Consider the following 12,009-nt stretch of genomic DNA (forward strand, 5'->3'; position numbering starts at 1 on the left):
GTCCCACTGCATGCGAGTGTGCCACCGCCGTCAGCCCTCGCCCCCTGGGGCCTGCATGGTCTGTCTCACTGTGCGCGAATATGCGCCCTCGGTCTGCCTGCGCGCCTGGGTCGGGGGCCCTGTTCTGCCCAACCCTGCTCGCTGCTGGCTCCGCCCCTCTTACCATACCCATTGAACGGTTAGATGTAGTCGGACTTCCGTATAATTCAATTTTCTGTCCTTTGGTTGTGTCTTTGTTTCTCCAAACCTTTGTTGTATTCAAACTTGGTTGTGGGAGAAGGCACAGTGTTTCCACCTATGCCTCCATCTTGGCGGAAGTTCCAATATTATTCTTAAACATAGTAGTTCTGGTTGCATTTGAACTTTATAGAAAGGACATCACCTTGTATGTACTCTTCTGGGACTTGCATCTTTTCATTCAATATTCTGTTACCATGATCCAGCCATAGTGCTGTTTTTCATTCCTTATCTCCTGCCGGTGGCATTTAGGTGTTTTTGTTTGGGGTTACTGTGAACAATGCTTTTACTACTATTCTTGTACATATCTCCTGGGGCACGTGTACAATTCTTGTACCCTAGGAATGGACTCACTGGGTCTTAGGGTACACAGATATTCTACTGTACACATGCGGTAATGCTTTCTGAGCTCCAAATGAGGACACAATGTGCCACTTGCTCCAGCTGAGAAGGTGGACAAAATATGGTGGGAGGGGTCACCATGGAGGGTCTCTGGTGGAAATCAAACACCTACTGTGTGCACATGGTAGGGCACCTGTGGAATGAGATGATGGTGTCTTGAGAGGTAACATAGGGAAGAAAACTCCCCAGTTATGGTAAGATTCATCTTCCAAGAAAATGGGCAATGGCTCCCTGGCTAGGTAGCTCAGTTGGTTAGCATGTTTTCCTGATACACAATATGCCAAGGTTGCAAGTTTGATCCCCAGCGAAGGCACATACAAGAATCAACCGATGAATGCATCAATCAGTGGAACAAATCAATTTCTCACCCCTCTTTTCCCCTATCTCTCTAAAATCAATACATTTTTAAAAAGTTAAAAAAAGAAAATGAGCAAGGGATGGGCTTGCCAACCCAAACAAGGCATATAAAGGGGTTTGCCCTAATTGGCAGTATCTCCATCTGGGGGATGGGAGGTGAAAGGGGGCCTGGGGTTGGAAGGTCCTGTATTTGTGGTACACCTGGAGGGGAAGAGGGCTAGGCAGTTTTGAATCCCCCCCCACTTGTCAATCCTTATTTCCAGTGTTCTTTTCCCATAGTCTTTATTTCGCTTTGTATCCATTATCTTTTTTAATTCGCCCAGTGGGATGTGCTCACTTCGGCAGCACATATACTAATTTGCCCAGTGAGAGAGAGGTACTATTATCTCCACAGATGAGGCTTAGAAAAGCAAAGTGCCTTCTCCTACATCAAACAGTTTGTGCTAATTGTCTGAGCAAATACGCCTTCCCAAAGGTGCTAGCCCAACGCCCTTTCTAAACCTCAGTTTCCTTATCAGTAAACTGGGAATGATAACACCTGCCCCACCTCACAGATTAGCGGAAAGGTTAAATAACACTATGAAAGTAAGGGGTTTGGCATGAATCCTAGAGATGCTCCCTAAGAGTCACTTGTTTATTGGTGCTATTAGGTTATTAAGTTGTAGGCGGTGGATGGAGGTAGAAGAGGGTATGGGGGGAATAAATAGTAAGGAAAATACAATAAAAATGTTCTTAAAAGTTATTAAGTTGTTATTAAGGGGAGCAGGAACCAAAGATAGTCTGAGTCCTGACTTCTTGCCACCCAGTGATGTTGCCTCTTTTTTTAAATATAGATTTTATTTATTTATTTTCAGAGAGCGGGAAAGGGAGAGATAAACAGAAGGAAACATCAGTGTGTGGTTACCTCACTTGCGCATCCTTCTGGGGACCTGACCCACAACCTAGGCATGTGACCTGACTGGGAATTGAACCAGTGACCCTTTGGTTTGCAGGCCAGCACTGAAACCACTGAGCCACATCAGCCAGGACTCATGTTGCCTTTCGTAGAGACTCCATGGGATAGGGTTATCATGGCCCATTTGGGCCATTTCTGCTGATGTTGAACATGTCTTCCAGGACTTCACAGCCCAGGCCCCTCCTCCCAGGGCAGAGGTACTTGTTTTCTCCTGTAGATTTCCTAGAACAGAGGTGAAATGACCAGGGAGTAGAAGACCCAGGCCCCCAATTCTGTCTCTGGGCAAAAAAAGAAATCTGAGCCCAATGGGTCATGCAGTTGAGAATATCTGCTGAGCACTTAGTATGTGCCAGGTCCGACACTGCAGGAGCATTGGAAATAAGACCAGATCCTGTCCTCAAAGTCAGAGGATAAAGGAGGAGACAAAAGACAAGAACACAACAGTGTGCTGAGTATTATGATAAAAAAAAGTACACAAAATTGTTCTGTATAACAAAATCAGGCCGTGGGGTCAGAGAAGGCGTCTCAGGAGACACGCCCTTTGAGCTGAGCTTTTTAATGTCTGGCAAGAGCTCCTGGGGCTCGGAGATGTTAGGACTACCTGCCTACGGAAGAGGAGACTGCACCCCAGTGTCTGAACCCTCCGCCCACCAGGCCTCACCTACCCGATTGGGCAGAGCACAGCTCTCAGAGTCTACAGGCGGAGAGGCCAAGCCTGACCCAGGTGCTAGCCCAACGCCCGGGGCGGGGCCTTGGCCCAGGTGCTCGGCTGCGCTTCGCGGAGGCAGGAAGTGTGTCCCCAGCGGCGGCCCGTGAAGCGCTCCCGCGAGAGGCTCACCTGCACCCCAGGTGAGCAGCGGGGGCGGGAGGAAGGGGGAAGGGGGAGGGGCCGAGCCGGAGGCTCTCACCTGGCCGGACAGGTAAGCCCCGCGCGGGCCCGAGGGGTTGCAAATCAGGGAGGCACCAGTGTACAGAGACCCCCGAGGCCATTCAGGGGCGGAGGAGGATCCGGGGCCGGTTCCTCGGGGACCACCCTCCCACTTCCGGGGTGCGCGGACTCAGCCAAGGAAAGGCCTGAGCGGATGCCTGGGCCGGGCCGGCAAAGTGAGGCAAAAAGGGCTGTGTTCGCCCTTAGAGCTGCGCTGGCTTGGGATGGGGACCGTGCACACCCTGAGAAACAGTCGGGGCTGGAGGAAGGCTGGGTCCGCCGGAGGGTGGAGCCCCCCCTTCCCCGCCCCCGAAGCTGGAGAGAGTGGGGCTCGCCCCCCGGGCATTGCTGGTACAGGGGCTGTGATAGTCCGTGGGACTATGTAGGGTCTAGTCCCTCTTTCCCCGGGCTAGGTGCCCGCGGATGCAGGAGTTGCAGGCTGAGCCTTTGGAGCAAGAGACGGAAGGGGCACGGATGCGGGGCGCGAGAACCGACTGCTGTTTCTTGAGCAGGATTGGAGTGCCCCTCCCGGCCCAGTGTGCGAGACTCGACTGGGCATGGGTGTGGGACAGAGGCCGGTGCAGGGAGGAGGGAGTTGGTAGGGAGATAGACCCCTGAGTGTGTGTTCTCTAGGACCGAGGGGGTGGGGAAGAGCGTCAATAAGAAGTGTGGAGAAGGCGGGCCTGGGACCCTCTGAGCCTGAGGAAGATATCTGTGGTGCTTTGGGGCTCCCAGTGACCCAGATCCTTCCAGGCGCTAAAGCCCCTCCATGCAATATTTCATTTAAACCTTACCTGGTGCATGAAGATACTCATCCCCCCTTGCTAAAGTTGAGCAAACGGGCTGGGTAGCTCAGTTGGTTAGAGCATTGTCTTGATAGGCCAAGGTTGCAGTTGGATCCTCATTCAGGGCACATATAAGCATCAACCAATGAACGCATAAAATAAGTGGGACGAGTTATGTTTCTCTCTTTTTCTACCTCTCACCACCCCCACCCCCCTCTTCCCTCTTCCTGCCTGTCTCTCTAATCAACAAAAAATCTTTCAAGACGAGGGACTGAAGCCTAGAGTCTTGCCCCAGACTACAATAGCAGCAGGGACTCTCCCCTCACAAAACCAAATGAGAACCGTTCCTAGGATTTCAGAGGTGTGGGCAGCAGCATGGATGGGAAGATACAGCCCAGATAAAATGGGTTGAACTTGACTTCAGGAGCATGCAGGGCCTAGAGGGGAAGGGAGAACTGAGGCCAGGCATTGTCCAGACCTCAGCTTTTGCTCCCCTTCCCTCTCTCCCACTCCTATTCGATATGTGTGGCACACAGCAAAGTTACCGTGGAGTCGGCAGACCACGGTACAAATCTGGTTGTATCCCTTTCCAGCTAGGTGTCAAGTCACTTCAACTCTCTGGGCTTCAGACTCCTCAATCTGTAAAGTATAATACTTACAGGGCAACTGTGAGTGTTAAATAAAGCAGAACTCCTCTTGGACTGGAGCCTGTTTCTGGCCCATTCACCGCTGTTTCCCAACATTTAGCACAGTGCTGGGCACATGGTAAGTGCTCAGTAAATACTTGTTGGATGAATTTCATGAATAGTGGCAACTCCTAAAGCCTTGGAGGTGGAGGAGGAGATAGTGACCCAGACCATCATCAGTAACTCCTTGATGTTCTTACAAAACCCCAGGCACCTCAGAGCTCAGTGTGGTTGAAACAGCATAGATATGCTCATCCTTCTCGTCCAAGGTCAGAGCCTGAAAGAGTCAGGGCTCTTTGGGCTTGTGCATGGAGTCGGCTGCTGGCCACTTTGACTTACCCCTCCCTCCCAAGTAACAGATGGGATGGGGTAGTGGATAAGAGCTGGGCTAGGCTGGTTGGGTACAAATAAATGTGTGGCTTTGGATAACTTATTTAGTCTCTCTGTATAGTAATAATAATAATTATAAATAGGGCTGTGAGAATTAATTGGTTTAATACAAAGCACTTAGAACAATGTAAGCCATCAATAATTAACTCTCACTAGAATGCAAAAACCTGAGATTCAGGAATTTTGTCTGTTTTGCCACTATGTCCACAGGATTTATAACAGTATCTGACACACAGTAGGCCCTCAGATAGTATTTAATTGCATGAATGAATGAACGCATTCCCACCCTCACATTGCTCAAACTAAGGCAAAGGCTTTTAACCACTTGTATTGCCTCGCTGGGTTGTGAAGGACTATTACAGTTTGTTTGTACCCCTTTGCAGAGAGGGTCTCTCACACACACCCTGGTCAGCCTAGAGCCTAAGTCCTTTTTATTTCCACCCAGTGGTCCTTGCTCACCCTGAGGTCACAAAGACTGTGTCAGTTCCCTGAAGCACTTACTGTACCCAAACCTGTTTCAGACACTGAGGCAGAAAGGAATCAGACTTGGTCCCTGTCCCTCTGGGTCATATTGGCTTGTCTTCAAACTGCGGGTTCAAGGCCACCCCAGCTGACAGCCCAGCAGAATGCTGTGGGGAGAAATGTGGGGCCCCGGAGGGTCCTTGGGGAAGCAGCGCTGAATGGGGACAGCAGAGTGGGTTGAAGAGTGGTAGGAATGAAGCGGCCCTGTGTCCTCATCCACATTCACCATGGCTAACAGTTCCTCCCTCCCATCCTCTCTCTACAACATACACCTTCTGCTTTTCAGGGGACACCTTTTTAGATTTTGCAGACATCATGCCCTTTTACCCCTACATTTTTCAGTGTGTATTTCCTAGAATAAGAACATTATCTTATATAACCATAGTAATCAAATTCAGAAAATTTAACACTGACACAATATAATTAAATAATATACAGTCTTTTAAAATTTCACCAATTATCCACATTATTCCAATTTTTCCTGTTGATCCAGGATCCAGTCCAGGACCACACACTGCGCTTAGTTGTCATGCCCCTCAGCTTGGGCTTGTCTGTTTCCTTGTGACTATATCCAGGTTATGCACTTTTGGTAGGAATCCATCATAAACAATATTGTATCCTCCTTAGTGCACAGTATCGAGGCACATGATGTCAGTATGTCTCATTGTTGGTGATGTTACTGATCATTTGATTGAAGTGGTGTTTGCCAAGTTGTTCCAGATTTGGGGGTTTTTGTTTTTAAGTTCTTACTGGTTGCAGCAAATAGAAAGGAATGGAGGTGGCCAGAATGGGGGGGTCTTGACAGTATCTGGGTGAGAGATGATGGTGATTTTGTTTAGGGAGGTGGCATTGATTTGTCCAAAGCATATTACCTATTAGAGCCAGAACTGGGACTAAAGCACAGGTATCCAGACACTTAGTTCTCACAATATCACCAGTTCTAGGATCCCAGTGCCTTTAAATCAGGAACTAAAAGGTAAGGGATCAATATTGTAGAAAATCCAGCCTGAGAGTTACTGCCCTGCAAACCCCAAGTGAGACCAAGTGCTTCCCAAGTATATCAGTACATACTGTTTCCTGACTCCCTCTGGCAGTTATTTACTCCGGTGATGCCTCATCTAAACTACATGTCCCACGTTAAGAGCCTTTAGGCACCTGTTTTCCCTGCAAAACCATGCATAGATCATAAGAGCCCATGAAGGGTCTATAGTTCACTCATCTCTGGTTCTACAGTGCCTGGCACAGAACCAGGCGCATTATTACGAAATGAGCAAAGTCTTAGCTCTGGGCTTGCTAGCAACCAAGTCAAAAGGGGAGAGAAGATGTATTTTGTGGCTTGGCTTTCTTGTCTAATCAAAAGAAGCAAAACTGCTGGGGTTAAATATCGCTAAGAAGAGCAAATCTGGCCCTGGCTGGTGTAGCTCAGTGGATTGAGCGCGGGCCTGCGAACCAGACGATTGCGGTTCGATTCCCAGTCAGGGCACATGCCTGGGTTGCAGGCCAGTTTCCGACAGGGGCCAGTTCCCTGCAGGGGATGCACGAGAAGCAACCATACATTGATGTTTCTTTCCTCTCTCCTTCCCTTCCCCTCTAAAAAAAGATAAATAAATAAAATATTAAAAAAGAGCAAATCTACACCAGACTGAAATATTGACAGGGTATCTGTTACATTCCCTTCTCTGATTTGAAGGAGGAGGGGAAAGGGAGAAGGTGGTAATGATCAGGTAGCAAGTCACATGGAAAGGCATTGATTGGGCAGCCTCAGAGGTCTGTGCTGGGTGGGCTTATCAATAGTGGGAAGAAACTGCGGGAGACTGTTTTTTCTTTAGTCAGCAAGATCCCAGGAGATTTTTTTTCTTTTCTTTTTTATTTTAGTGAGAGGGGAAGGGAGGGAAAAAGAGAGGGTGTGAAACACCGATGTGAGAGACATCAACTGGTTGCCTTCCATACCCCAGGGAACTGACCCTGCAACCCAGGCATGTGGCCTAACCAAGAATCAAACCAGCCACCTTTCAGTTCTCAGCATGATGCCCAACCACCTGAGCCACACCAGCCAGGGCTTTTTTGCTTTTTATGTGTAAACTATCAATAACCATTGATAAAAATTTACCACTTTAAACTTTTATTTCTTGATTTTAGAGAGGGGGAGAGAAAGGAGGGGAAAGAGAAAAACATCTATTTGTTGTTCCACTTATTTACTCATTCATTAGTTGATTCTTTTTAAATATCCTCACCCAAGGACATGCTTATTGATTTTAGAGAGGGGAAGGGAGGGAGAGAGGGGAAGAGAAACATGGATGTGAAAGAAAAACACCGATAGGTTGCCTCTTGTGTACATGCCCTGACCGGGGAATGAACTTACAACCTAGGCATGTGCCCCGCCCAGAAATTGAACCTGCAACCTTTCCATTTGCAGGTCAACTGAGCCACAATGGCCAGGGCTCATTAGTGGATTTTTGTATGTGCCCTGATTGGGCATCAAACCCACAACCTTGGTATATTGAGACAATGTTCTAACCAACTGAGCTACGTAGCCAGGGCACCATTTTAACATTTTTTTAAAAATTACCTTAACCATCTGTTCCTGTGGTGCTGAACCCAGTCACAGTCTTGTGTAACTGTCACTGCCACCATCTCCAGAACATTCATCTTCCCAAACTGGAACTCTACCCGAGGCAATTCCACCCATAAATGCTAACCCTTGTTCCCTTTACCAGTCCCCGCCAACCACCCTTCTCCTTTCTGTCTCATGGATTTGACTGTTCTAGATGTTTCATATAAGTAGGACCATACAATATTTGACCTTTTATGTCAGGCTTATGTCACTTAGCATAATGTCTAAAGGTTCATCTGTATTACAGCATATATCAAAATCTCATTCTTCTTTAGGGCTGAACAATATTTAATTGTATGTGTACATCACATTTTACTTTATTCATCCATCTGTCAAGGAACCTGTGGTTGTTTCCATCTTTTGCTTATTGTGAACGATGCTGCTGTGAATATTTTTGTAGAAATATACGTTTAAGTTCCTGTTTTCAGTTCTTTTTTGTATATACCAGAAGTGGAATTGCTGGATCACACTGCAATTCTGTGTTTAATTTTTTATGACCCACCAAACTGTTTCCACAGCAGTTGCGCCATTCTGCATTCTCACCAGCAATGCACAAGGGTTCCAACGTCTCTACATTCTCTCCAATTCTTATCACTTTCCGTTTTTTAAAAAGATTTATTTATTTGTTTGTTTATTTTTAGAGAGGGGGGAAGAAAGGGAGAGATATGTGTGGTTGCCTCTCACACACTCCTACTGGGGACCTGGCCCACAACCCAGGCATGTGCCCTGACTGGGAATCAAACCAGTAACTCTTTGATTCACAGGCTGGCACTCAGTACACTGAGCCACATTAACCAGGGCTGTTTTCCTTTTCAATGGTAGTCATTCTAATGAGTGTGAAGTCCCAGGAAATTCTGACATGTAGGTTAGACCACAGAAAGAACTTCCTCCTTCTGGAAGTGGGAAAGAAGGGAGCACTAGATGAGGGTCTGTGGGCATACTTGGGCTCGTCCACATCACAGGCCTCTCAGAAAACAAGTCTAAAGCTCCTCAGGTCAGTGCAGGAACTTGCCACTAATCTCTTATCTTGACTCCTTCCTGACCTCTCCCCACAGGTGCCTGGCTGCAGCAAACCATGTAATGAGCCATGCCCCGCCCTGGACACCCACGCCCATCATCTGGGCCCCCACGCTTGGGACCCTGGGAGCAGCCATCGGAGCTATGCCTGGAGACCTATGATGAACCATCTCAGCCCCCTCCGAGCCGCCGCACCCGTAGGCCAGACCCCAAGGATCCTGGCCACCATGGCCCTGAGAGCCTTACCTTCATCTCCAGCTCTGCTGAGCCTGCTGTGGAACCCCCAGCCTGCTGCCTGCTCTGGCGACCCTGGGTGTGGGACTGGTGCCTGGCTGCCTTCTGCTTCCGCCGCTGCCGGGATTGCCTCCAGCGCTGTGGAGCCTGTGCTAGAGGCTGCAGCCCCTGCTTGTCCACTGGGGACTCCCCTGAGGGGGCTGATGAAGTCAACTGGGCCAAGGAGCACAATGGAGTGCCCCCCAGTCCTGACCGTCCACCCTCTGGCCGGCGGGACGGCCAGCGGCTCAAATCACCCATGGGGAGCAGCTTCAGCTACCCTGATGTCAAGCTCAAAGGCATCCCTGTATATTCCTATCCCTACCGCAGTAACACCGCTCCAGCCCCTGATGCAGACTCCTGCTGCAAGGACCCGCTGGCTCAGCCCCCACCCATGCGGCACAGCCTGCCGAGCACCCTTGCCAGCAGCCCTCGTGGCTCTGAGGAGTACTACTCTTTCCACGAGTCGGACCTGGACCTGCCTGAAATGGGCAGTGGCTCCATGTCAAGCCGAGAGATCGATGTGCTTATCTTCAAGAAGCTGACAGAGTTGTTCAGTGTACACCAGATCGACGAGCTGGCCAAGTGCACATCAGACACTGTGTTCCTGGAGAAGACCAGTAAGATCTCGGACCTCATCAGCAGCATCACACAGGACTACCACCTGGATGAGCAGGATGCTGAGGGCCGCCTGGTACGCGGCATCATTCGCATCAGTACCCGAAAGAGCCGCACCCGACCACAGACCACAGAGGGGCGCTCAACCCGGGCTGCTGCCCCTGCCACCACTGCCCCTGACAGTGGCCATGAGACCATGGTGGGCTCTGGGCTCAGCCAGGATGGTAGGTGGGACTCCATCTAGAGGGCTAAGGAACAGAAAGGAGGAGGCTCTGGCCGAGGGAGGGCAGCGCTGGGGTCTTTGGCCACTGTGGGACCACCCTTCAGGCAATCCCTGCTCTTCCTCTTCCTCCTTTTTCTCAATGGCTTTACATCTCCCAACAGTCTCCTTCTATCCCTTGCTACCACCTTCCCGGAGTAGCTTCCAGGCCTGGCATGGTTAATAGGACTCAGGAGCTTATATGTATTTGGACCTCTGATGTGTCCTGGCCAAATTAAAACACCCACCACTGTGCATACTTAGAAGCGCACACACGCACTTGTTATCTGTCTTTGCCTTAAACATTGTTTCTCCAGCCCAGCTGTGAGTAGTTCCTCCCTCACTGGGCCAAGGACAGAAGTGGGGAGTAGAGTTGAAAAGATGCAATAATGACCGCTACCCACCTCATGTTCCCTTTCTAGAACTCACAGTGCAGATTTCCCAGGAGACGACTGCAGATGCCATCGCCAGGAAGCTGAGACCTTTTGGACCCCCAGGTTTGGTCCTGACCTAATGAGTGTGGAAAGGAGGGACCCCCACATGACCCTCTCCCAACTGCCCTAGGGACTCCCACATGACCCTCTCCCAACTTCCTCCTGGTGTGGGTGAGGATGGGATCAGAAAGGGACAAGAAACCTGAGGAGCCACAGATGCTATCCCAATCCTGCAAGCTAACTTAAAGTATTTGGTGGGGAGGGATTCAGGGGGCCGCCTCTGAATCAGCAGGAAGGTGGGGCCTAGGACAGGAAAGCTGGAAGTGATGGTGCACCAGCCTCTAAGCCCAGGTCACTGGAGAGGGGAGTGGAGGATGGGAGGCCATCCAGTCTGATGATGAATGCATTGTGTGTGATTTCTACTGCTATCTTCTTGGCCTTCACAAGCCCCTGGGCGTGGGGTTGTTACCCTTTTACAGACAGGAAGGCTGGGGCTCAGAGATCAAGAAATTGAGTGTGCCACCCAGCCTAGGATCAGACAGACCCATGCTCAAGTTTCTCTCTGTTCCTGCTCGGCGGGCTTCTCCCTGCCTGTGGGACCTGGATGAGTACCTTCCCCTCTCAACCTGTTTCCTCCTCTCTTCCCCATCAGGATACCCAGCCAGCCACGACTCGTCCTTCCAGGGCACGGACACAGACTCCTCAGGGGCACCCCTGCTCCAGGTGTACTGCTAACCCCAGCTGGGCCCAGTGGCCACAACCAACCTCTTCCGAGAGCAGCACAGCTACAGAATGAAAAGGGGGACCAGGACCCCCTTTGGGGGAGGCAGTGCCCACTCTGGCTCCTCCACCCTTGGTTCCTGGAACGCATGCACTTCACTAGGCCATGGTGCCCTCATTCCCCTGGATCCCTAGCTGACTTGACCTGTCCCTTTCTGCCTTTGGCCTTCAGGCAGCCTGGGCCATGGAAAGCAAAAACTTTACTTTCTGGGATTGAATCTCAGCCCTACACCTTTAACCTGCGCCCCAATCATGCACACCTCCCTTTTCCCACAGCTGGTGGGAGAGGATGACGGCTAAAAGCAGCTTATCTTAAATGGACTGGGTTGCGGGACAGGAAGTCTCAGTCGATTTCTGTGGGCAGTGCCTACTCTGTTATATTCTGTTGAACAGTTGTTTTCACATGTATCATGATCATAGTTAAAGGTACAAAGGAAATAAAGACATCTGCCTTGTTAGCTTGCCTGTGGCACTGGCCTTTCTGTCCATTTGCCTGACTACTGCCCAGAACAGGAAGCAGGACAGACTATCCCGCCTGGTTCACGCTGTAGGGCCAAGGTCAGAAAGCTAAAATGGGAGTGGTAACAGCAACCTCTCAGATTCACTGTTCCAGGAGAGAGCCCAGGCAGAGTCTGTACCTGAGGTCTCACATTTGCTTTGTCATTGTGAGGTTCTATGCTGGCCTGTCTGGACTGGCGCAGCTGCCCAGGTTCACTGCCTGCAAGCCAACTGCGGTTTCACCCAGCTCCGGA

At 50.0% G+C, this 12,009-nt stretch overlaps 1 protein-coding gene across 2 annotated transcripts; it reads left to right on the forward strand.

Moving 5' to 3' along the window:
* The first annotated feature begins 2,744 nt into the window (after positions 1 to 2,744).
* Positions 2,745 to 11,704, forward strand: KDF1 (keratinocyte differentiation factor 1). Of its 2 annotated transcripts, none has more exons than XM_037032929.1 (4): positions 2,745 to 2,800; positions 8,932 to 10,008; positions 10,466 to 10,540; positions 11,130 to 11,704. In XM_037032929.1, the coding sequence occupies exons 2-4, from the start codon at positions 8,964 to 8,966 to the stop codon at positions 11,210 to 11,212; spliced, it is 1,203 nt and encodes a 400-aa protein (XP_036888824.1). In that variant the 5' UTR covers positions 2,745 to 2,800; positions 8,932 to 8,963; the 3' UTR covers positions 11,213 to 11,704. The 2 variants fall into 2 exon arrangements, with proteins under 2 accessions (XP_036888824.1, XP_036888823.1); XM_037032928.1 differs by lacking the exon at positions 2,745 to 2,800 and adding an exon at positions 2,823 to 2,871.
* The last annotated feature ends 305 nt before the right edge of the window (positions 11,705 to 12,009 follow it).

Source organism: Sturnira hondurensis, unplaced genomic scaffold (genome assembly GCF_014824575.4).
Source record: "Sturnira hondurensis isolate 20B ecotype Veracruz unplaced genomic scaffold, ASM1482457v3 Scaffold0021555, whole genome shotgun sequence".
NCBI classification, from domain to species: Eukaryota; Metazoa; Chordata; class Mammalia; order Chiroptera; family Phyllostomidae; genus Sturnira; species Sturnira hondurensis.